Here is a 26847-nt window from a genome sequence, read left to right on the forward strand (position 1 = left end):
TTGCCTGTAGTAGGTGAATAAGCGTGTGCACTGCGATCGATTGATACCGTGTATCAAGCCCTAAGTCTAAGGCTTCATGTGACCTTGTATACACAATAAAGTGGATAAAATTAACAAAATGTAATTGTCATTTCACATCATAATTCATAAAAAGATTCTTTTTCAAAATACTGTGGTATGAGAAACAAACAAACAAAAAATTATGGTTAAAGGCTCTCCATTTTGTATGACACCACATCATAGGTCATTACCCGACTCTGTTATTTGTATTCTGCACTTACTGTACCTGTTTAACTTATATCTAATAAAACAAATCCTGCTATGGGATAAATATCTATCTATCTGTCTGTCTGTCTGTCTATCTATCTATCTATCTATCTATCTATTAAATTATTCTGATAATTAATAACATTCATCTAAAATTTACACAATAAGTAAGACAACATAAAACAATATAACATTTATTTAGGATATAAAGTAAAATCAGATTTCTGACACACTGTATGTATAAAATAATGTCATAACCACAAAGGATAGTGTAAAAACACATGTACAGAAATGAAACAAAGAAATTATTTGTTCTGGTAAGGCATATAAAACAGTAAAGATTTACAAATTACCATTTCATTTAAAATATGATCAAACACTCAACTCTTTCCATATGGTCACATCATTTCAAGAAAATAAAGAAAGCAGTTTATTTGTATCTGGTGCTTAAAGCAATACTATGGACACTGTTAAATCAAATGGCTACATAATTGTATGACTGTAATATGAAGGTATAGATTATATGCAAAAGTAATATTAAAAAGCATTCATCCCTGACTGTTTGTCATGAGATGTAATGCAAGCTGCCTTGGTGAATTTAAAGAAGACTGAATACATTTCTGTAACAGACGTACTAAATCATAAAAAAAACAAAAACATAATATATAGACAGAATCAATACATATTTTCATCACTGGAAATAAAAAATAAAGACTGCTTTGCATCCTGAGGTCCGGTAGCTGTTTAATATAAACTGAGGTTACATTTGTACATAATGACAAGTGAAATAGCTGTAAAAGCTTTTTAGGTGGTACTGCAGTTCACTGCAAAGTTTTGGCAAAATATATTCCAAAGTAGGAATGTGTGATAGTATTTTCAGAAGTTTTCTCTAATGCTTCTGTACAATTATTCCTTATTAACATAAGAGTGCCAGTTAGAAATATGCTTATGGATGTATATATAATTACATTCACTCCTTCCCAGCTTATGTACGCACTGCATTTGCTTTAGAAAACAGTCGGCTGTGCCAGTAGTCAGGATTGTCAAAACACCTGTCTGCACCGTCCTTTCCATTTCGCATTCCTGCATGCAATTTATTGTATGGCCTTTCTCCTGCTTCATGGAGGTTTTCGTATTCCGCTTCAGAGTTTCCCCCTGCCACCCGAGAGTCCATTTCTTCATATTCATACTTATCTCTTTCTCCCTCCATCAAGCCTTGAACCATGAGTGAGCGACTCAACCTTGGCTGGTAATTTGTATACTGGTACTCTTCCTCTTCGCAGTCATCTTTATCAAGAGATTTCTTAGAAGAAATATGGCTTCCTTGTCTTAGGAGGTCCATTCTGGGGTTAGTGTTAGGTGCTGTGACCCCAGGGCCACTACGAATGTCCATATATTCATATTGAAGATCCTGCTCCAGGTCCGCTTCTACATACTCTGCTTCGCTGGACAGAAGGTCTGCATTGCTGTGACTTCTTTCATCCAGGGAGGACTCAGAGTGCGCTCCGCTGCTTTCTGTGCCCTCCATGGATAACCTAGGATTGCCACCTGGAGATTTGTGTTTGCTGAAATTGCGGTTTGTTACTGGACAGCAGTTTTGGCTCCGTCCTGTGGTGTGTCTGAGGGGGAGGTTTTGATTGTTCATGTATTCATATTCTTCCTCACCACTGTCATGTTCCCCTAAAAGTTCATGTGAATGACCCATAGATAACCTCCCATTAGATAATGTCACACGGGAGGGCAGGGAACACATCAAGTCTAAACAGAAAAGATTGGAAAAATGTTAGGAATTATTATTATTATACACTTAACTGTGGTTACTAAGTCATTACTATGCCTGGTGAGACACAAGAATACCCAAATATCCTCATTTACCTTTATCTGAACTGTCACTTAGTCCTGGCAATACATATCCATTTTGGTCTTCCTCTCCCTCAGTACACGGAGATGGCGTGTCAGGAATGGGTGTATCTGGAGGGCCTGATAGGCTGTCCCTCTGAGATATATAAGCACTGTCCTCGCGACGTTGCACTCCTCTTAGGCAACCAGCCAGCAGTGGGTCCTCATTCATTTCTAGTTCTACCAGGGTGCCATGCCCCTCGGAGCTCTCAGAAATAGTGCGTGCAGAATTGAGTCGTGATCGAGGTGACCACATAGCCTACAGCAAAAAGGGAAAACGAGTGTTATACAACATGAAAACAGTGTGCTTAGATGGAATTCGATTCATTCACAGGAGATATTATTCTACATTGAGACATACCTGCATTGAACCCTCTATACTTGGGGTCATTGGCAGATAGCCAGCAGGGGTTAGACTGGCCTGTGTAAGATAAACAGAACAGAAGCAACTAATTTTGGTCACAAGAATTCACAAGTATTGAAAACTCGCTCAGGTTACAGTAGCTTCTGTCAGTTAATTCTTCCAAATTGTTGGATGTTTGATTTTTTTTCTTCTTATATTTATCAGATAGAATTCTTACCCTGTTAGTATCCACACGCAATCTAGAGAGACTTCTTGATGGTGTGAGGTACACAGGAGGGGTGGTCATGCCGTCTTCCAGAGCGTCATCCTCTTGATCCTCCAGCCCCACACCCAGAATGTCCCCTTGACTACCACGATGATGTGGCTCATCAGAAGCAGGGTCAGGAATTGTGCACCCCCCCTATCAAAATAAAATTTGTTAAAATTAAACATTTAAATGTCTATAGTATAAATAAAGTATGATTACTGTTTTCTTAGATTACTCTTATGCCTTACTTTAATGACAAGGTACCGGGGTGGGTCTCGAGCCATACGACTGAACTCGTTGGCTAACTCTTTAAAACTTGGTCGAACATTCTCGTCAATCATCCAGCCTGCCAGATGAATAAAATATTTTAGGTTTTACATCATTGTTTTCTTTTAAAATAACATTAAAGTCAGTCACTGAGGCTTCGGACAGAAAAGATTCTGTAAATTTTGGTAAGATTTTTGCTAATTTATGAAAATAGAAAAAACACAGCTTTATAGTCCTAAGAAACCAGTTATTATGCATTAACACAAATGCATGAGCTGTTTTTATAGTTTATCTCTACCACAGTCTAAAGTAAAGTTACAAACTGTGTCCTCTGGCTTCTCAATTATAACCTACAGGTTACCATCACTGCAGAGGTTAAAAGATAAAAGAGTTACAGCAAAAGAAATAAACTAACTTAAGGTATTTTTTTATTTAAACTTCTTGTCTATGAAGCAGCAACTTTACTGTATAACTTTACTGTTATTTACTGTAGAGATAACCAATTCTTAACAATAACCAATTGTTAAACCATCTGTTTTATATCTAAATTTTTTTTGTTTAGTATGGATTGTTTTCTAGCTTTATAAGGTTTATCCATTGAAAATCAATATACTATCCAGTATCTCTAAATCACAAGACGGGACATTATGGTTGAAAGGACTTACACTTGACCATAACCATATAGACCTCTATAGTGCAGATTTGAGGTTGAGACAGACGCTCGCCCTTCTGCAGCAGATCTGGAACTTCCTGTGGGTTCATTGTTGCGTAAGGCTCTGCTCCATATGACATCATCTCCCAGACAGTTACACCTACACAAGGGGGAAGATGCCAATAAGTGGAACATTAAACACACATCAGACTTGTTCCTGAATGACTCTCTTCAACTGACACATGCACAAAAGCACTCACCATAGCTCCACACATCACTCTGATGCGTATATCTGCGGAACAAAATACTCTCAAGGGCCATCCACTTTATTGGTGTCTGGTTCACCTTGTCGTAGAAACATTTCTTGTTTTCTGGGTAAAACAGGTCAGCAATGCCATAATCAGCAATTTGGACCACATAGTCACTCTTGAGTAGGATGTTCCGAGCTGCTAAGTTCCTATGGACAATCCTCTGCTCTTCAAGATAATACATACCCTGGGATAGAGAAGAAGAAGATAAAAGACAAAGAAGTCCAGTCAATGAAATCTATTTAGGCAAAAAGTCTAAAAAAAAAAAAAAAAAGGTTTATAATATTAGCAAATAGTAATACTGTATTAACAATATTGTTGGCTTTGATTCAAATCACACGTTTACAGTCATGGCCAAAAGTTTTAAAAATGACAAAGTGACAAAAGTGATAACTAAGTGGTTTGCGAAACAAAACATTGAAATTTTGGGTCCATGATCCCGCCCCCAATACCTTAATCCAATTAAGAATTTATGGTCAATCCTCAAGAGGCAGGGGAAAAAACAAACATTCACAAATTCTGACACACTCCAAGCATAAATTATGGAAGAATGGGCTGCCAACAGTCAGGATGTGGCCAAAAAGTTGATTGAGAAGATGCCAGGGCAACTTGCAGAAGTCTTGAAAAAGAAGAGTCAACACTGCAAATATTGACTCTTTGCATAAACTTTTCTTTCTTTTCCTTTTAACTTATCATCTTATCTATAGAGAAAAAGGGAAACTGAGGCAATGACTGTTTATCTCTCTCTCAACTGCTATAACAAAAGGAATAGAAGGTAATTTTTTTAGATGTTGCATAACATTGAATTTGATTGAATTTAATACTTCAGTAGAACTTTATCCACTGAAACATTGCTTTGATACAAGAGTAACCCATTTTGTATTGTTACAATAACATAATTTCAGTTCTTATAACACCACATATTTTATCCCTTACCTAATATTCTTCATTACAAGCATTAAATACATACAAATAAGGAAACACAGGAACAGCTTACCTTGGCAATCTGCACACACCAGTTGAGCAGCCTCTGTGGGTTAAGATTGTCCTTCCGCTTTCTGATATGCTCCAATAAGGACCCCTGTGGCATGTACTGAGTGACCAGCTCCAAACAGGAACCTGGACAGATGCCTAAGAGTCGCACAATGTAGGGGTGGTCCAAACTGCTCATTGCCAACATGTGCTAAGAGATACAAGAAATGGTGTGTAAGGCTCTGAAGCGTCTGTCCCATACAGTATGCATCCTAATGATTAGGTCAAATTACATCAAGATGCACAGTCTCAGGGAAGGTATTGAAAACTTTAGTTTTGGCTATACACTAAGACATTTGGGATGGAGATTAAAAAATAGATCAGATTTTCAGCTTTCATTTTCTTATATGTTTAACAATTTAAAGCATGGCACCACTGGTGGCAGACCACCCAACGTTTGATTGGATGGAAGATGGAGGACCATTGATGGAAAAACCTTGATATTCAGTATATTCAGGAAGTCAGCTTACCTAATTTTTGGGCACAGACTGTTGCTGAAACTAGGCATGACCAACAGAAGCAACCCCACAGGGTAGGCATGATGCATCACTTCACCTGCCTCTCTTCCTACCCTGATGCACCCATTAGTCTGGAACAGGATAAATCTGGACTCATTAGACCACATGACCCTTTTCCAATGCTCCGCTGTCCATTCGTTATGCTCTCTAGCAAATTAAAGTCTTTTTTGATCAGATTAGCCTGACTGACAAGACTGTGTGTGAAAATTCTTTCATTCTTTCTTTCATTCACTAAGCATTTAAGTGATCTCCCATCATTTAAGATGTTTTTCTGATTATATTTGTTCCTCAAAGATGTTTCGCCACTATCCTTCCAGGTTTTTAATAATGCGTTTTAGGTCATAACCCAAGTTTAGTAGTTTCAGCAGCTTCTATAGTTGTTTTCTTTGCTTGAACATTTTTGCCACAACTACAGAATATGTCTTCAGGCATGGTTGTTAAAGAAATGCTATTTAATGCATCACAGAAGGCGGCACTGTCGCCTTGCACCTCTAGGGTCCGGGTTCAAATCCCGGCCAGGTTCGATTCCCGTCTCTGTGTGCATGGAGTTTACATGTTCTCCCCGTGTTTGGTGGGTTTCCTCTGGGTACTCCGGTTTCCTGAATGTAAGTTAGGTTAACTGACGTTCCCAAATTGCCCGTAGTATGTGTGTGCCCTGCGATGGATTGGCACCCTGTCCAGGGTGTACCCTGCCTTGTGCCCTAAGTCTACTGGGATAGGCTTGAGGCCACCCACCCCTGAATACGGGATAAAGTGGTATAGAAGACGAGTGAGTGCATCACAGAAAGCTACTCACTGCATCACTTAGGGTTGAATAACTTCTTGTCAGCCTAACCATATTAATCATTTCAATAATTGTTTGCTTATTTATTTCTTAAATAGTCAGCATAACATTTGGGCCACAAGAAACAGAAAAAAAGGTTCCAATAATTTTAGTCACATGAAAAATATGTGGGATCATGCAAAATGTGCCATGGTCCAGATTGTTTAGCAGATGTATATAATTATCAAGAAATTAAAGCTGAAATTCTAATCTGTTGTTTTATATTAAGGTGTAGATCTGACCAACATGTCTTCAGAGTATAACAGAAAAAAAGTATTGCCCTTGCCATTTCAATATTTTCATAGGGAAATATATGTGAGTGTCTCTGTAAATGTGTGTCTTACATCTGTAACTTCCTGGAATGTTTGTCGACCAGTGCGATCCTGAATAGTCTTTATGGCCACAGGAATCTTTACTGTGTCTCCTTCTGGAATCCACACACCCTGAGCAAGAAAGATAAATATTTGTAAAATAGACAGAAACAAGGAGTATCTTAGTGTTTAATGATTGAAGGGTATTGGATTCCTATCTTAGATTTAGATTTGTTGCAAATACCTTGTGGACAGTACCAAATGCCCCCGAACCTAGAGGTTTGAGCTTTCGTAGTTCAGATGGTCTCAGAATGCGGGTGTGAACCTTTGTCCCTTTCTCCCCAGGATCCAGTGGCTCAAAACTCTGTAAAAGATATAAACATGCGAATGAATAAACATAAATTTGTAATTCTGTATTTAAAAGTAAAACTCTCCTCAACAAGATTTAAATGACATGGACATTAAGTCAAATAGACGAGGTGAAAAGCACAATGGATCTGTTATTTCTGCACACTACCAAAGTGCAGAAAATCAATGGCAGTAGAAAAGGCTGAGATCAAATATTAAAATGTAAAAAAAAATTATATTATTGAAAAGTTCTTTTTTACTTCTTTTTCTTTTTTTTTTTTTATTACATTCATTTTGACACTCTTATGTATTCTAGAGTCATTGCACATAAAGTGAAATATTTCATGCCCTTTTTTGTTTTTATTTCAATGATTGCTGCTCACAGCTCATGAAAATTTAAAATCCAGTATCTCAAAATATTAGAATATTGAATTTCAAGTTTGAGTAAAGTACTATTCATACATAAATACCGTGTATCTCTCGGTCTTGTTCAGTACATGCATGGGGAACACTGCTGACTTGACAGCTGTCCAGGAGACGACCATCTACCCCCTCCACAAGGAGGATAAGCCACAGGTGGTCACTGCTGAAAGGGCTGGCTGTTCTGTATCGAAGCATTCTTTGATGATTTGCTGTGCCATGTCATCTGCTGGTGTTGGCCCACTGTGTTTTATCAAATTTAAAGGAAACGCAGCCATCTACCAGGAAATTTTAGAGAACCTACATCTGCCACCAAGCTTTATGGAGATGCCGATGACCTTTTCCAGCAGGACTTAGCGCCTGGCCATACTGCTGAAACTAACACTATCTGACTTTGCTACCTTATTACTGTGCTTGATTGGCCAGCCAACTTGCATGAACTGAACACCAGAGAATATAAGATGAGAAACACCCGACCCAACAATACAGAGGAGCTGAAGGCTGCTATGAAAGCAACAGCAGTGCCACAGGCTGATCCCCTCCATGCCATGCCACACTGATGCAGGAATTCATGCTACAGGAGCCCCAGCCAAGTATTAAGTGCATAAATGAACATGCTTTTTAGAAGTTAGACCTTTCTCTAAATGTTCCTTTGTAAATGCGATTTTTATTTGATTTTGAGAAATATTCTAAAAACTTGAGATACTGTTTTTTTAATTTTCATGAGCTGTAAACTTTTAACAAAAAAGACTTGAAATTTTATTGTAATTAATCTAGAATATATAAAAGTTTAACTTTTTAAATTATATAAAAAAAATCCACAAAATATATTTAAAAATATATATATTTTGAATGTCTGCTACTACTCTGCACCCAGGTAACTATATGGGTTACTAAAATAATATTTCAAAAACTAAAACTGGGTTTCTGATCAGAAAATCAGGGGTTCAATCTTGAGCAAAGTGCTTAACCTAGGGTTGCCAAATGCTTTAAAATGAAAGGCCACATTTTTTCATTTCATTAAATCGATACAGAACACTATTTGTTCTGTATTTTTTATAATCAGTTCAGTGAAATCAATGGGAGAGAAATATTGCAGATTAAACTACTAAGACATGGTGGTAAATATGACACAATACAGTGGACAAACAGACAGTGGACAGAAGGAAGCTCCTCCTTCGCCTCAGTATGTTTGTCATGCTCTCTACTAAAACACAGAGCAGAAAATGTGCTTCTTATTGGTCGGGTCTGAGGGCACAGCGCAGCATCTTGTTGTGGGGCGGCACTGAGCGCACGGGTAAAAATAAAGACAAATTCAGAATGATAATAATGATGATTGCAGGGGACAGACTAGGATGATCGTATGAGATGTAAAGGGAGGGGGCTATGGACATGGGGAGCAGGAAAAAAACTTTATACAGCAATACTGACTAAATAATTTACAAATCTCTGTGAATATAGACTGCACTGTACAGTTTGACAGGCAGATTTTATTCTTCTGTTCAGTGTGAAATCATTAACAAAAATTTATAACCAGTCTACACACCCTCGAGGGGAAATGGTTTAGGCATGACTGTTAAGTATAAGAGTGTGTAATTCCTCTAATAATTATAAAAAAAAGGTAAAAGCTATTAGGTTCACATCTAAAAAGAAGGAACGCAAAGTAGAAAAAGATAAAAGTATGCAGCTGTTATATCTTTATAATATTATATACTTGGTAAAATATAGGCAATTGCAACACTAATGTTTAACCTGCCTTGCTGTGTTGCTAGCTTACATAAAACCGGATCTAATTTCATATCCTGTGTTTCATCCCATAACATTAGCAAAGTTAAGGCAAGTTTTTTGCTGGACACTAAAGGGAAGTTCGCAGGGAACAAAAGGGAAAGTCAAAAGGGAACAAATCTTAAAGCTGTGTAATCAGGCAAATCAATCTAAAATAACTGACAGATACATTGTGAGTATTTTAGTCCTAAACTTATTATAAACCTAAAATATAAAAATTTTATTAATAATAATACATGCTATAATATTTTTTTTTTTTTTTTTTTACAAATTTCAATTTTAAACAGCTTATATAGATATACAGGGTGATTCACTCGAAAGAGACACAGAACATTCTAACTCAACATAATAACTCTTGCTAGGACAAAGCAATCTGAACGAGACAATGTACAATGTGCTGCTTAGTAAATGGAGCTTCGAAAAACCAGGAGGTCCCGAGTCGTAGCCATTGTGCTGATATGGAGTAAAGAGTCAAATGCCCCCCTGCCAGGAGTTGCCCCCCCCCATGATCTCCATCAAATATTATATTAGAACATAAATTCATAGTTTTATTATTATTATTAAATATGGTATTACTATTATAAGAACCGTAGGCATGTGACAGCTGTCGAGGCGATTAATACAAATTCTCATATAATGTTTATCTTGTGTCACATTAATTTGTCAGTGGTTTGTCATGTAATACAAAAATGTTTGCACTAAATAAATATTGTTTATGATAAAAAATGACTTAAAATGATTTTTTATTATAAAATAAGCAGTATAAAAATATGCATGTTGTATATGAAAATAAATTTCTATAATTTCTATAATATAATTTCTATAATTTTTTCATATACAACATGTATTTTTTATATTGCTTATTTTATAATCGAATTCGTTTGATCGCTTAGTTGTGTCCTTATATGAATCATACCTTACAGCAAGGACAAAAATTACATCGTAATTTGTAAATCATAGACCTATGAATTTAGGTTCTAATATAATATTTGATAGAGATTATGTAGAGGGGGCAATCTGTGGCAGGTGGGGCATTTTAGCACATAACACCGGTCCATTCAGGAACATGGTGCATTGTGTTGAAATGTCCCTGGCAGAAAACATACTTTATATCTCTAATAAATGATTACACATACATCAAGGTATGTAGCCTTTTTTTTTAGTTCAGATTGCTTACCACACCGAGAGTTATTACAGAACATTTAAGGCGCTTTTGAGTGAGTCACCATGTACTATAGAATGAGAAAATTATATACGAGGATTAGTGTTCAAGTCAAACCGAGACTTGCGATGAAATTTCTTGTGAAAGAGGGCGTGAAAAGCAAATGTAAGGGCCCCATCTCTTATTTCTGTTTTAAGTTGGCAACCCTAACTTAACCACTTGTGCTCCTGCGGTGAGGTATCAGGGTTGAACTTCCAAACAAACTGGGATATGTTAAGAAAGTATTTCACTATGCTGTAAAGTACATGTGATAAATAAAAAGCTTCTTTTAAAAATATGCTTCTAAAGGTTTCTTTTGAAATCGCGTGAATTAATGAGAAATTTTATGGAAACAAGCTATCAGAAGCATGCATTTGAGATTTTCGCCTCCCTTCCGTGACAAAAAAAAAAATTCAAACCTCTCCACTCTCAAGATATCGTCTCATAGCACGTTTGCGTCGGATGGCCAGACTGCGGCGGTATAGAGCAACCATCACAAACACAAACAATCCCAGCAGCACACAAGCTATAGCACCCAACACAATGGCAGTCACTGGCAATCTGTGTACACACACACACACACACACATGCACACGCAGTTTATCAAGCAATCCTAACTGAAAGTATGATACATAAATAGAATGGGGTATTTGACCAGCAGAGGGAGACACTCACCCAGCTGAGGCTCTCTTGGGTGACTCCAAACAGTCTCTTAAACTTGGTCCAGTGCACCTGAAACCCACGAAAACAAACATGAATCTACTGTATTGAAGTGAGCCTGTCCTGTTTACTTTAAAGAGGTCCTATTATGCCATTTTAAAGGTTGTTAATATTGCTTAATCAGTCTCTTAAAACAGGTTTACATGTATGCAAGGTCAAAAAACACTTCAGTTTTCTCCAAAAATAGAAGTTTAATTTTACCCCATTTCTAAATGATTCGTAAACGACTCGTGTGAAGCAGTTAGAAGATTCAGTCTGTCTAAACCCCTCCTTTCCGTGAGCCCTCACTGCTGTGATTGGTCAGATGGCGCTGTGACTAATGATTGGTCTACCGCTACAGCATGTGTCGGAAAACGAAACGCCCATTACCATAACTGAACGACGGCTCTGATGGCGTCAGTTTTAACCTTGTAACGACCAGCTAAGGGTGAGAAGTCCGGGTAATATGTCCAGTCAAAGATAATCCGGTTTAATAATCTTCGAAAGAAAATGATCCACAGCAATCTCTCCTTCTCTCGTCCAAACAAATAACGACAGCGCTGGTCCACCATTACTACCCCTCCGCCCCGCTTTTTCCCGGCAGTTCCTTTAAAGGCAGGTCAGGGAAAGGGCACGGCTTGCCACTTTGCGAGTGTTAAGTTCAGTTGTGGTGAATGGTGGAGAATAAACAGTTAAAAAGGATTTCGTGTGCTCTCGTTTTTATTGTTTTTTTATATTACAAAGTGTTTAAGCAAACCTGGCATGAATGCTTGGTCACATTAACAAGAGTGTGGTAACGCTAATTGTAATAGGGCGGTTGTTCGCGATGTAAAATGTGGGCGGGCAAGTTGTTCGCGATGTAGAACGTGGGTGGACATTATGCAAATATGTTACGGAGTGACGTGGATCTGTAACAGAGTAAAAGTTGATTTGCTAACGACTTGTTTAGGCGAATGTGAGCTGATTCTTTTTTAATAGACAAAAACTTCATTTATCATGCCCTGTCAGCATCACACATAGCGCAGATAGTTTATGTTCACATACAGCTACATGACACACTGCATGAAAGATCATATTCGAAAAAGCATAATAGGACCTCTTTAAAAATCTTTACTTAGGTTAATTATAAGAGTATGTTAAAACAGGTCTGGCAGCAGTTATGGGTTAAACTAAAAGACAATGTAGCATGAATCACAGGTGGTGTCTATGAGGCGTACTTAAATGAATCACACCTTACAGCAAGGAAAATGACATCGTTAATGATGAAATGATAAGGTGCTATTTTAGAAAATGAAAGATAAGGATGTAATGTTAGGGTATCTGTTTACTATTTGTTTAACTTAACTTAAAGAAAAGCAAGAAGTGCTTAGACAGACAACCTATTCAAAAACTAAACAGGATAGAAAAATCAGTATGTAAACAGGGCAATAAACCATTGAAAGTGCAGAGTGGAAATCAGATAAAATCAAAAGACACACGAGTATCATCATGCTAAGTAGAAATGCATGACAAGAAACTCAATTCAGGGTCAGAAAAGGAGCATGACAATTCATGCTGTGAATTCACCCTCGGGTGCAGTTGGCATGACAGGGCTGGCATATTCTTTGGGTGTCGTGGAATTTGTAAACAACAACCCGTTTTTCTCCCATTACTCCTTCTGGGCATGAAGAGACACAGTGTGGCCCATCTTTCATATTTGCACAAACTGCACATTGATCTGCCCCCTAGAGTACAACGAGAGAGAGAGAGAGAGAGAGAGAGAGAGAGAGAGACCTTGAACTTTGCATGTAATATGCAAATTTACTTTATGGTTTGACAGAAACATGTTGATCACCGGCGTAAATATTTATTTTGAAAGTTTAACAGTGCAGAGTGAATGGGACAAACATAAGGGATTGAAAAAAACAAGGAGCCAAAACAATTACTAAAGCCACAGTACCGGTCCTTTGCACATCTCTGTGTTTTCCTGCACAGCACACTCAGGGTGACATGGCATACACTCTCCATTTGCCGCTGCAAACTCTCTTTTCTTCCTGTAAATGCACGTCTATGTAAGTTGCGCAGTCCAGGAAATCACTTTCAAGATGGTACAATATACACATCATTGTAGATTGCTGTTGCTACATCTAGCTATAACAACATTAAACTATAACATTCAGTTCAAAAACAATGTTATAATATATCTCTTGTGTGTATTTTAAGGAAAAAAATTAAATAAAAAAAATCTCTAATTTATAATAAGACAGATGTTACCAGTTTTGGATGTTTTTCAGTCACTGTTTACCTTCCTACATAAGTTTAAAATACAATACACACACACAAACACAATGGACTAACCCTTTAAAGAAGTTGCACTGTGGTACACAAGTTCCTCCTCTGCTGTAGTTCTTACAGGAGAGACACTGGTCCGGTCCTGGACCCCAACAGCCATTGGACGAACACAGTGGATCACACACATGGCCCTCCCTGGCTGTTAATCAGCAACACACAAACAGACCGTGCGACAGAAGTGCTACTGTCATTGTCTGGTACCATTCCACACATCTTTGTGACTGAGACTTTGCTATTATGTATTATGTTTATTTATGTGTTGCTTAGCCTTGGCTTTGTTAAAGAGTTGATCCATGTGCACACTTACTACAGTCATCTTGAGAGTGGTTTTCTCTGATGTCCAGGGCTTTCTGCTTGCGTTGGGCACGTGAGCCTAAGAGGCGCGTCCAGTTGATAGTATTGTGGTAGCACAGCTCCGGGTTCTGTGCAATATAGATGCTTCCATCACTGATCCTCTTCAGAGAACGCAGACCCAATGATTTCAGCGTTTGGATTCTCATCACCAGCAGAGAGTAGCCCCTAGTGACAGAAAATGACTTTTAAAAAGACATAAAGCCTTTATGATTCATAATGACAGATTAACACCCCAAGTTGTCCTCAACCCACAAGCTTTGCACCATCACCAAAAAGCAAGCCTGAAAGCACATCAGTGAAATATGAAAGTTGCTTATTAAATTAGAAAAAGGCACATTTGAAAATGACAGGATTTTTTTTTAAATATGAATTGCATTTGAAGATGATCAAACTGAAATGTTTTCACTGCAATCAAACATGCACCCAAATACAGTGAACGAATTGCAATAAATAACCAGGTGAAAACCATGCAGTATAACTTAATCAGGAACCGGACAGTGACAAAGAGAAAATAATCCAATCATTTGGTCACCCATGGAAAGACACGCAAGGCTAAGGTTTCTGCTTGATCAGGCGGGAGGTGAAGTAACTAGCTGTCAGCTCAAGCAATCCTACCTCTTAGTCCTCACTCCTCTGGCAATTGGGCAAAAATTGGAGTAAAGAGACACAAAAAAGAAGGGACGATGAAGACAGGGGATGATATTCAGGATGTTAAACACATGAAGAAATATATCTTTAAAATAGTGTACTGTATCCAATTTATGCCACAGGTCAATGCTATAGGAAAAATCTTATCATGTCATACACATTTCACACATTCTTTCCAAAATGACTTGTTTGTAGTTAAACACACTTAAATAAATATATTATTTGTTTTTTTGTTTTTGTTTAGTGTTTTTGTTTAGTTTTTTTTATTTTTCCAATTTTCTCCCCTAATTTAGTCGTGGCCAATTCCTCCCCGTCACTAGGGGGCTCCCACATTAAGGCTACTACCACTCAGCTGGGAGGGCCGAAGACTATCACGTGTTTCCTCCGAACCGCATGACGTCAGCCGACCGCATCTTTTCGAACTGCTCGCTCACACACCTGCTTGCTGGAGTAACACGCGGAGGAAAGCGCTAGCCGCTCCTTCCGCGTGCGCGAGCTCACAGACGCCCCTGATTGGCTGTAGAGCCGTAATTACCCGGGGTTCGAACCAGCGATCCCTGGATGATAGGGCGAGCACTTTACGACTGCGCCTGTATTATTTGTATTTAACAGTTTTTACATTGATCAGTGGTAATAATTTTACAAACTTCTAATTTAAAACAACTGATTCTGATTATTAAGCCATAATGATATTCATGTAGCACTAAAAATTGTCATTTTACTGTATGTTTACTTTTACAGATAACGTTGCTTTTTTGGGACATATAGATTGCTAAGATATACACCTAAAGATCAAAAAAGATATGAGAAGGCATCTTACTTACTTGTACTGATTTCGGCCTTGTATCGTTTGCAGATTGGAGAACACGGATAGATCTTTCATCTCTCCAGGCCAGGACTGAATACTAAGGAAATCTGTAAGTGAACAAATGAGTGTCATGCGTTGTAGACAAGCAACGGTGCAAGAAATTCAAGCACTTATCAGCCACAAGCACATGGATACATGACAAACCTGTGATTTCTCTAACAGTGTTGAAAATTTTGAGCTTCTTGGGGTCAAGAGCTGAGATGTTGTAATGTGGATCACTGTAAATCATAGACAGCAAGTTACAGACACACATCTGTGCATTCTCGTCATAGAACATTTAGGCATGTTCTTTAGCACCCCTCACCCGTGAATGCCTGTGACAAGGAAATGGAGGCTGCCTTGAATTTTAGTGCAGTTTATGAAACTGTCGATGTTCTGAGAGTCCACCGTCTGCTTTGTGGGTGAGCCAGTACCTTCACAAACTTCAGGGAAAGACACAGAGAGAGAGAGAGAGAGAGAGAGAGAGAGAGAGAGAGAGAGAGAAAGGCTTCATTGACTTGAACTGAATTGAATTGAGACAGCATAAGCTTATGTACAAGTTCATGAACTTGAAAGTCTGCGAGATTGTATTAAGTGCTCTTTGTGTTGTGAATAGGTTCACTGTTTGCTGTTGGTGGGTACAGGTATGTGTGAATGCATGTGTGTGCCTCTTTCTGTGTTTTTCTGTGTGTGTGTGTGTCTGTGTGTGTGTGTGAGAGAGAGAGAGAGAGATTGTATGCTACCTTTTGGACAAAGGCCACCACATGGTTCACACCTTTTTACTCCTTTCTTGTCTACCTCCATTTTATCTGAAGGGCAGCTGCTAACACATGAACTTCCATCTACCACAAAGTTAGCTAAAAGAGATTGTAGAAGACAGAACAGATACGGTTAGACAATCATATTCTACAGTTTTTACACCTTTCCTGATCCCTGACTACTATCACATAGCATAGTAGTTGTAGCAGTAGTGATAGTAGTAGAAGTAGAAGTAGTAGTAGTATTAGTAGTAATAATACACTGCCTGGCCAAAAAGTGGGTCAAATTGCAAAATAACTGGATATTATTATACTTCTTTAACTGGTAAAGAAGTGGGTTAAGAACTGTCCAATGCATTATTAAAATTATTAAAGAATACTGGAAGAATAGTGCTGAATCATCAATTCGTGGGAAAAATGTGATCAGAAAAAAGTCAGGAAATGACCAGGATTGGAAATCACTTTAATTATTTAACTGTGCTTAATAGTAAAAGTAAGAGGGTTTCCACACGCTCAGTGTGATGACTAAAGAGTTGTGTGGCCATAAGAAAACCACTTGTTAGTAAAACTTATTGAAACAAAAGGCTTCAGTTTGCTAAAGAGCAAAAAGATTGGTCATTGGAGCAAGAAAAAGGTCATGTGATTTGGTCAGTCCACACTGACCCTATTTCAGGGCAGTGGGTGTGTCTAGGTAAGAAGGGAAGTGCATGAAGCAATGCATTCAGGGTAGGCTATGACCAGGGTAGCCTATGAATACATTTTTTCCCCCTTTATGGCAAAGGCATATTCCAGGACTCAAACTGAGATAGTGGTTCTGTAAAATGGGGAATCAAATATGAGGTGGCCACCAACTGGACACTACTGTAATTAAAGCTAAAGACAGTCAAATTAAATTTAAAAGAGCGCAACTTAGTTATTTGGCCATGCAATGTAAAAATAATAATAATAATAATCATCATCACAATAATAGAGTTGTAGAAATGTAAACATGATTACCCCATGATAAAATTATTATTATTATATATTCTAAATTAATTACTTTTGTTTTTAATTTTTTTTAATGATCAGATTATGTTTTAGCTTTTGTTTTAGTTAAGTGATTCTCTTTTTAAAACTGATTTTACAAATAACTTATGAATTATTAATCGTAATAAATATATTTAGGTAGCTGAAATAAACAAATGAAGAGAAGTATAATGGTACTTACGAGGACACTGGGCAACACAGACCGAGCCATACTGATATTTCTCATTTGGGTTCGGCTCCAGTTTAAACGTCACTTTATTGTATATCACGCCCTGAGGACACTGAGGCACGCAGGCACCAGTGTCGTTAAAATTCCTGCAGGCCTGCACACATGCAGACATGAAGAAATATTCAGCGGCGATTCATAAACATTGTACTTCTTTAAGCTGATTTTTAGGATTATTTGTTGTTTATAAGCACTTTATTAGCTCTCTGAGGTGTGTGAAAACAATGCGGTTATCTTCCATAATTGATTTGAAAAGAAATTGCATATCAGCCAGGTTTAAAAATTTTTTTCCCCCAATACCACAGTTATAAACACTGAGTATGTGCATGAGTGTGTTTTAACTTACAAAGCAATCGGTATCCTGAGAGCCCGTGCAGCCTCCTGCACACTCGATGTGGCAACATTCACTGGGCCTTCGACCAAAACAGCGGCCGTTACACTGAGGCGCACACACCACTTTGGTCACTGAGAGAGAGAGAGAGAGAGAGAGAGACCAGTTGAATATAAATGTGTGTTACACACAGAGAAACGCATATCCTGAAAGAGAACAAAACAAAGACTGAAGGCTCATGTGAGTGTGTGCAACGGAAGCGGAGATATTAAAACTCACAAGTCTGACAGTCATCTCTGCCTGGTCCCCAGCAGTGACTGTCACAGTATTCATGACATGGAACTAAACAGGAAAACAGGATACACAAAAAAACAGAATTGTTTGAGAGAACGTTAAAAATCGTTGGTCTGGACAGGAATATGATACTGTATGTTACTCTCTATTTTCCTGATCATGGCACAAACAGAAAAAAAATCATATGATTGCAGCATTATCATTATACAGGTAGTGGTAAATAGAAGTATAAAGCAGTTGGAATTTATCTTTATAAATGAATATATGATCCAGTGGTGTAGCTAGGAAGTCTGTGGTGGTATCAAATCAAATCCTTTTAGCCCTGTTAAGTAGTCAGCTGTTCAGCTCACAATTACAAACAATTCGATTTCACTGTGAACAGAAATTTTCTGCATTTTCTGTATTCTTGTGTGTTGCTGTGTGAGGAGGTTAACTGTCTTTTATAAACCTCTCGGACAGCATTTAAAGTAAATTTATTTTTTAAAGCCACAACTCTGGTTCTTATTTGTTATGTATAATGAAATGTGGTTAAGTTTAGGTTTAGGAATTTAGGTATTATATGTAGAAAAAAGCCTACTGATATCGAAGTGAAGTGACATAAATAGTGTATATCCACCTAACAGAGTATGAAGTGGGCCAAACGTTTTAAGCTTTTTAAGCATCTGAAGTACAGACAATACTATTTTGACATTGTCTGCTATGCGATGGGTTTAGGAGTAAGTTTAAAAAAAAAATAAAAATACCACTGTGCCAGCTAATCCTTGAATGTCACACAACTCTCCACTCCGTCAGGTCAGGCACTATTATTTTTGACCCTGAAATAAGTGTCTACTGTCTATGAGAAAAAAATGGTTAACTCCTACCCAAATTATAAATATAACAAAAGTGTTTAATGTTTGCACTGGGATGAAGCTCAGTTTATCATTGAAATGTTACTTGTTAAAACACTTATGTTGCTATGACATCGATGTGCTTTATACAGCTTTAAACATCGCTTACGCTCTGGTCCGTTGTCCTGGATGAGGACATCAGCTCCGTTGTCCTTTACAATATCCTGCCAGTTGATCTGTGGTGCGTAGCTCAGGAACTCATTTTTGATTATCTGTACACCCCCTTCCAAAATTTCTAGGCACACACAGATACACACACACACAATAGTTATGTGAAAAACACCTCCATATTTCCCTGGGGTGTTCTCCTGTATTTAGTGGACTAAACACCCTGTTAATCTATGACAGCACTCTAAGGTGTGACAGTTCAAAAGCTTGCTACGAGACTACTGGGCGTTTTTTTTTTTGTTGCCATAATCACAGCCAGTGACAAGTACTCAGGGAGGAGGACAACAAGCTAACAGCACAGTGCTCAGAATAACCTGATCAGTCACATAAGCCAAAGTAAAAAACTGATATCCTTTCAGTAAAAGAGCACACCTATTTACAACAGGTGTAAAATCTTTCTGAGAGGACTCATCACACTCGATCTGGTTCCTACACAAACCTACTCTCCTGGAAAGTAAGCTTAACAGCATTTTAATCTGACATAGCAATGAGGTGTTGTGCAATCTTGTGTTGCATAACAATAATATACATTACCTGTTGCTGTTGTGTAAACTCGACCTGATCACGCACCTTGAATTTTGTAACAATTTGTACCTCAAGTGCAAAAAATAAACAAAAGAAACTACATATGCACTTTTTTATATGCATAATACAACTGTCATACAATTACTTTAAATGTACTAGGATTTTTTTTTAGGACAAAATGTTGCGTATTAGACAAGCTACTGCAATGCAGTGTGAAGGAAATAAAATCTTTTCTTTAATCTGTATGTAACCTAATCAACTTTTGACCACAGTGGATCAGTTCATCAGGTCATAGACACACACACATCAGGATACACTATAGCGGCATATACACTACCGTTCAAATGTTTTAGAACACTTTATAAGTCCATGATCGTTCCTGATTTTTATTTCTTTTTACAGTACATTGTAAAGGAATGCTGAAGGCGTCCAAAAAAGGCATTAATCTCCTTTGAACAGTTGATATTGAGATGTTTCTGCTATTTATGCTCTGTAAAGACTTCATAACGCCTCTAATCCGAGGTGCTGTTAATTGGTCATTTTTCAGGCTGATAACTCTAAATGAACTTCTCGTCTGCGGCAGAGGTAGGTTTTTGTCTCGTCCTCCTGGGATGGCCGTCATGAGAGCCAATTTCATTATGCTGCTTGACCGATTTTGCAAATGCACTTGACAATACTGTTCTTGTAAGAACTATTACAGAAAGGCTGACCTCTGTGTCTTAAAATAACAACTAACTGTTGTTTTTCTTGTTGTTACATAATTACCTAATTCCATATGTGTTATTTTATCGTTTTGAAATCCCCAGTATTGTTGTAGAATGTAAAAAAAATAAATTACTAAACAAAAACAAAGAAATTTGCAAGTGTTCTAAAACTTTTGAACAGTAGTGCACCTCTATGCACCCCCTTCCCCCCCGCACACTTTATTTATTGTACTTTATAACAGAAACATTTCTTGTAGTACTAGATGCCTGACTAGAGCAAGCATGGGCTTGTTCCTGAAACTATCTGTGTGACAGTTAACAGTCACACTGAAAACACACACCTACTGTAGAACTTAAAAGGCATTACATGGTAGGTCAGATTTCAGTATAAACAGGAAAAAAAGGGATTTCCTAAAATATGTAGTTTGGTTTAGAGGTTTTTGTGGCACTTCAGGGTCCAATCCAGGGGTGTCCAAATATGTCCTGGTCCAGATATATAAGTTTTGAATAGTTACAAAAAAATATTACACTATTTTTTAAACTAGGTTTTATTTTTCTTTGATTACTGCATTGATTCATTCATTCAGAATTTTGTGAATAACCCAGACTTAATCTACACTTTTATTATGGCTTTTATCTAAATTACACCCTTTAGTGTCAGTTCTTTCTTAATGTTTGTTCCTCTTTCTTGTGTTATTGCTCTTTTTCTTTTGCTCTCACTGTTCTTTTCAGGAGGTATTGTGGTGAAGTGGGTAGTGTTGCCGCCGCACTGCTCCAGGGTGCCTGGCTTGATTCTGAGCTCAGGTTTCTGTCTGTGCGGACTTTTCACGTTATTCCATGATGTTTCCACACCTATATGGTAGAGGTGCATTGTTCCAACAGTGGATCAGAAATCACATGAATTGTCCCCAAAGATTCAGTACACAACTTTTAACCATGATAGCACAAAATTTAGGATTACTTTAACTTATATTTTATAGGTAAAATAATACATGTATTTATCCTTGTTTAAATCCCCTCTCCTGTGCTTGCTGTTTTGTCAGGGTTGCCAGATCTCACAGACAAAATCTTTCCTGGACAGGACATAAATTGACCACTGCAATTTAAAACACCACAAATAATATCTGTAGTAGAACTCATACTGCATATTAATAATATAAGAACCTACTTTGTTTCATTAGCCTAATGGTTTATAACTCACTCAAGAGCCAGTGAGTCTGAGGGTCTGAGTTTAAACACGGCCATTAGTGAGCTGCCACACCCCATACTACCCAGCCGGTTAGAAAATGTGGGACAGTTGCGTCAAGAAGGGCATCTGGTGTAAAACCTGTGCCAAGTTGTGTGTAAAATCTAAAGAATTATATATTCCTTTTTTGCTGATCTAAAAAATGATCTGATCTGTGACTGAAATTTTTAAAGCAACCCAAACCTTGAGTTTTGTGATACGTTGCACCCCTACTATGTGGGGTATTTCTGGGTTCTCGAGTTGCTTTCCACTTCCCAAATCATGTTGGTAAATGGATTTTCAACACTAAACTGTGTATGGTGCCCTGTGGTGCATTGTCATCCTTATAGGTGTACTCCCACATTGGAGATAATAAATGCCATAAATTGGGTAACTGGAGACAATGGGTGTCATTTAGTTCATATATATATATATACACTCACCTAAAGGATTATTAGGAACACCATACTAATACAGTGTTTGACCCCCTTTCGCCTTCAGAACTGCCTTACTGTAATTCTACATGCCATTGATTCAACAAGGTGCTGAAAGCATTCTTTAGAAATGTTGGCCCATATTGATAGGATAGCATCTTGCAGTTGATGGAGATTCGTAGGATGCACATCCAGGGCACGAAGCTCCCGTTTCACCACTTCCCAAAGATGCTTTATTGGGTTGAGATCTGGTGACTGTGGGGGCCATTTTAGTACAGTGAACTCATTGTCATGTTCAAGAAACCAATTAGAAATGATTCAAGCTTTGTGACATGGTGCATTATCCTGCTGGAGGTAGCCATCAGAGGATGAGTACATGGTGGTCATAAAGGGATGGACATGGTCAGAAACAATGCTCAGGTAGCCCCTGGCATTTAAACAATGCCCAATTGTCACTAAAGGGCCTAAAGTGTGCCAAGAAAACATCTTCCACACCATTACACCACCACCACCAGCCTGCACAGTGATAACAAGGCATGATGGATCCATGTTCTCATTCTGTTTACGCCAAATTCTGACTCTACCATTTGAATGTCCCAACAGAAATCGAGACTCATCAGACCAGAAAACATTTTTCCAGTCTTCAACTGTTCAATTTTGGTGAGTTAGTGCAAATTGTAGCCTCTTTTTCCTATTTATAGTGGAGATGAGTGGTACCCGGTGGGGTCTTCTGCTGTTGTAGCCCATCCGCCTTAAGGTTGTGCGTGTTGTGGCTTTACAAATGCTTTGCTGCATACCTCGGTTGTAACGAGTGGTTATTTCAGTCAAAGTTGCTCTTCTATTAGCTTGAATAAGTCGGCCCATTCTCCTCTGACCTCTAGCATCAACAAGGCATTTTTGCCCACAGGACTGCCGCATACTGGATGTTTTTTCCTTTTCACACCATTCTTTGTAAACCCTAGAAATGGTTGTGCGTGAAAGTTCCAGTAACTGAGCAGATTGTGAAATACTCAGACCGGCCTGTCTGGTAACCAACAACCATGCAACGCTCAAAATTGCTTAAATCACCTTTCTTTCCCATTCTGACATTCAGTTTGGAGTTCAGGAGATTGTCTTGACCAGGACCACACCCCTAAATGCATCGAAGCAACTGCCATGTGACTGGTTGATTAGATAATTGCATTAATGAGAAAGCTGAACAGGTGTTTCGAATAATCCTTTAGGTGAGTATATTGCAATGATCTCAATATTTTTAAGTGAATTGAAATCTGTTAATTATCAAATATTTATATTAAACTGAGAAATGTCAAAAATTGCTGGAAAATCCAGCCCGATTTAGTTATAATTTGAACTAGGTCCTTGTAGCACACCATATATTTGTGTTGAGATTTGTAGTTTCTATTCAGTGTTTTATCTCCCGTAATTATCAAGATTTTGAAAAAGGCGGGAATTGCTCCAATTATATGCAAAATAAAAACAACAAAAAATCACCTTGGTTGTCCTTATGACCGCACAACACCTGATAATAACACAATTAAGATGAGCAAAATACTTTTAAATATAATACTTTTCATATAATTTAATTCTTAATGAGGCTGCAGGTCTGGGTCTCAAGACTTAAATGCTTTTTCTGCTGACTTATGTACCCCAGTGTAGTGCCAGAGCTCTCGCCAGATAGATAAAGTGGGAGGAAGTTGCAAAATATTCAACATACAGAAAGAATGAGTACACTGATAAAAATGTGCATGTGTTTGTACCTGTCAGATGTGTAAGGCCAAGCTCCTGTATCCCATACTCTCCATCCTTCTGGTAGTTAACTAAGACAGCAAGAGCAAAGCGCCCTTCATACAATGATGTTCCTCTGATCACACGTAATTGCTCCAAAGGCAGGTATCTGAACTGGTTTATAGCTATTAGAACATAACCTGTAACCTCACGAATAGACTAAAGAAAGATAGAGAGAGAGACAGACAGATGCATTAGAGAAACATTAAAATTTTTAGTTATTAATTTATTTTTGCAGTAGGTCTCTTACTGTGAACTTTTAAGACCAAACACAAGTTCTGGCAACATCAGATACAACATTGATGTGATGAGGTCTTAAAAGACCACTATGTTTGTGACAAATTTTCCCTACACACAGACACACACACTCGCGCACACACACACACGCACGCACGCACCCGCACACACACACATACACAAACACACACACACACAAACACACTTCTCTTACCTTCAGGAAGGAGAAATCACGATTATGTTCCATGTGCGTGATCTCCAGGTTGCCCATGACAATCTGGCAGCCGGTGTAGATTTCCTTCATTCTCTGGTACTGCAGTTCTGAATTTCCTGTCACACTCAACATGTTCTGAGTGCCTAAACACATCACTGTAGAGAGAGAATGTATGTGTGAAAGAGAGATATTGAAAGGTAGGCAATCCTACTTTGCTATTCAAATGTACATTTTCATAGAAATCCAGTAAGTAGCTAACTGAAAATAACACACTTGGTTCTGCTGGTCTTCATTATTAAGCTTTGCTGCCTTTACATATTTTACAAACAACAGCTGTACAAGAGCTCAATTTATTATTGTCTAATATAGCTTAAATGGTAAAATGATCTGAGCTTACATGTGAGCTAACCTTGGCTGCATGTCATGCATACAACATTCCCCTTCAAAAGGGTACCCATTATCTGCAAGTACCCATACTCTGACAAACTCACTCAGCTCAGCAATACAGACTTTTTTGTACTCTTGGTTTAAGGTGGTAAACAAAATGGGGGTGTCTTTGTCTAAAACCACTAGCTTAAAAAACACAGATACAGAAACTTTTAACTGTTACTATACTGTAAATGCTCTTTCCAGATGCAAAGAGTTATAAGACTTGATAATTTCATTTATGTACATACTGTAAAATCAAGCATGTAACAGGCTTTGTGTGAAAAAAAAGATAATTCAATTGTAATCGATGAATAAATAAATAAAACACTATCATGACATAAAATCTAAATTAAGAAAACCAAAATATTCCTGTTTAACATTTAAAAGAATCTTCATGCAGTTCAAATAAACATTTTATTCTGACAAAACACACCTTTCATATTTATAAAATATTCATACTGATGATGTAAATAGATAATATTTATAGTTAACCTGTTAAACAGCAAGTTTTCACTGTAGATATGAAATTAACCAATCAAAAAAAATTATTAAATTGCAATATCACGTTTAAAATTTTCATCTTTAATATATAGGTAAACAAGTATATAGGTTATGTTGGGGGGGGTAAACAAACACATTGGCGACTTAAATGCTTACTGATGTATTATAGTCTTATCTGTGTGTGTCTGCTGGAGAGAAAAAAAAAAACAAAAACAAAAAAAAACAATGTACCTATTCTAAAAGAGCGCGAAAACATGTACAGAAGCCCGCCCAAATGTCCTCTATATCGCACACTCCTAATCTCTCTCTCTATAAGAAGTGAGCTTTTCTAACGATAGCTTTATTTCACAGTCAGGAATACAAAGTTGGTAATCTCAGTTGGTGTTCAGGCATTATACCTAAGAATAACCAAACACAAAGAAAGAGAGATAGAGCGAGAAAGAGAGAGAGAGAGAGAGAGAGAGAGAGGGAGAGATGAGGTGGAAGAAGAAAAGAATAATAAAGGGAAAAAAGGCAAATGGAACAAACAGGTTGAATAAAACAGGAATGATGACAGTAGTAAACAGAAACTTGGCTTTGGTCCGAAAAAGATTAACACACACAAACTGCAAACACAAACAAGCGCAGACAATTTGCAAGATAACTTTGTTTTGCACTCTACACAGTTCACAGGTCACTCTGTACCTAGGGCAAGAATAGGTGTGGTCAAATAGCTCCTGATTTATCAGGTATGTGTTTGTGTGTGCATATGTGTGAGTGTACGAATGTGTGCGTCTGCACGCATGCATTCATGCTTGGGCGTGTGTGTGTGTGTGTGTTTTTGTATTGGGTAACTGGGTTTGAGTAGTGTTAAGAGCTGGTGTCATCTTTTTCAGGTTTTTTTTACTGCTGACAAAAAAAATGCACAAAAAATGCACAAGAACACCATGAGATTTAACCCCTTAGACTCTGCAGGGCAGGTCTCCATGTGTTCCTCTTGCTCCTCCTTACCTTTTCTTTTCTATTAGTTCAACCAGATTTATTTCCATGGATAATTAATCTTATTGACTTTAAAGTGCATGCTGTATGCTAGAACAGTGTTTATTCTGCACTGCAGATGCTGTTAAATCTGCTTAGCTCACCAATAGCTGCTGTAACTCCACATTTATCTAGATGAACAACACCATAAAATATTATTGCACTGATTTGCTTTCTTGCTCTTTGTCTTTCTCCCAAAGCACTCCAGTACATTATTAAAATTCCCGCAAGTGCCTGTGGAATTCATGCAAAAATAAGTAAGGAAATTCTCAGAATTAGGAACATACGTTCAGGTCGTTTCGCATAAATAAGCAAGAAAAGGAAAGTTGAAGCCGTGTTAGTGTTCAACGGACTGGTGTGTAAAGGCTGTCTTTTTTAAATGAGGCTTGTACAGTATGTGCTGTCTTCTAATGGCATGGCATTAACGTTGAGTGGGAGTTCCTAACACACAATGCACTGCCTCATGTTCACAATGACTACTGGCAACTCAATATATCTGTTTATATAACAGCTACAGCACAAAGTTCAGTCATGCCTTCGTTGTCCTTTAAAGCAAAACAACATAATAGTTGCCTTTGTCTTGCGGGAACCTTTCATAAAACATGAAAAACTTTTATTTTTCAATAACGTCAAGATGCAGGGACAGCATAAAATTTTTACACTTTTAGATCAGGAGTTAAAAAAAAGAGATAAACTTTACTACCAGCCGCAATCTTCATCTTCATTGTTATTTCCAGGCAGCAAACAGTTGTAAAAAAGGTT

The 26847-nt window shown here is 37.8% G+C and overlaps 1 protein-coding gene across 1 annotated transcript in view; it reads right to left on the reverse strand.

Moving 5' to 3' along the window:
* Window positions 1–445: 445 nt before the first annotated feature.
* erbb3a (erb-b2 receptor tyrosine kinase 3a) overlaps window positions 446–26847 on the reverse strand; it is a 29717-nt gene continuing 3315 nt past the window's right edge. Inside the window, exons 2-28 of the mRNA XM_053498529.1 lie at window positions 24139–24293; window positions 23660–23846; window positions 18956–19081; window positions 17942–18004; window positions 17678–17796; window positions 17287–17428; window positions 16065–16178; window positions 15647–15764; window positions 15487–15560; window positions 15299–15389; window positions 14442–14459; window positions 13780–13991; window positions 13479–13611; window positions 13081–13174; window positions 12708–12865; window positions 11118–11174; window positions 10862–11003; window positions 6933–7052; window positions 6722–6820; window positions 5002–5187; window positions 3957–4191; window positions 3710–3856; window positions 3026–3123; window positions 2748–2930; window positions 2528–2587; window positions 2143–2425; window positions 446–2025 (exon numbers count right to left, since the gene is read on the reverse strand). Coding sequence (XP_053354504.1) covers window positions 1253–2025; window positions 2143–2425; window positions 2528–2587; window positions 2748–2930; window positions 3026–3123; window positions 3710–3856; window positions 3957–4191; window positions 5002–5187; window positions 6722–6820; window positions 6933–7052; window positions 10862–11003; window positions 11118–11174; window positions 12708–12865; window positions 13081–13174; window positions 13479–13611; window positions 13780–13991; window positions 14442–14459; window positions 15299–15389; window positions 15487–15560; window positions 15647–15764; window positions 16065–16178; window positions 17287–17428; window positions 17678–17796; window positions 17942–18004; window positions 18956–19081; window positions 23660–23846; window positions 24139–24293 — 4187 coding nt within the window. The 3' untranslated portion in view covers window positions 446–1252. The remainder of the gene's footprint in view (window positions 2026–2142; window positions 2426–2527; window positions 2588–2747; window positions 2931–3025; window positions 3124–3709; window positions 3857–3956; window positions 4192–5001; window positions 5188–6721; window positions 6821–6932; window positions 7053–10861; window positions 11004–11117; window positions 11175–12707; window positions 12866–13080; window positions 13175–13478; window positions 13612–13779; window positions 13992–14441; window positions 14460–15298; window positions 15390–15486; window positions 15561–15646; window positions 15765–16064; window positions 16179–17286; window positions 17429–17677; window positions 17797–17941; window positions 18005–18955; window positions 19082–23659; window positions 23847–24138; window positions 24294–26847) is intronic.

This window comes from Clarias gariepinus, chromosome 6 (assembly GCF_024256425.1).
Source record: "Clarias gariepinus isolate MV-2021 ecotype Netherlands chromosome 6, CGAR_prim_01v2, whole genome shotgun sequence".
Lineage (NCBI taxonomy): Eukaryota > Metazoa > Chordata > Actinopteri > Siluriformes > Clariidae > Clarias > Clarias gariepinus.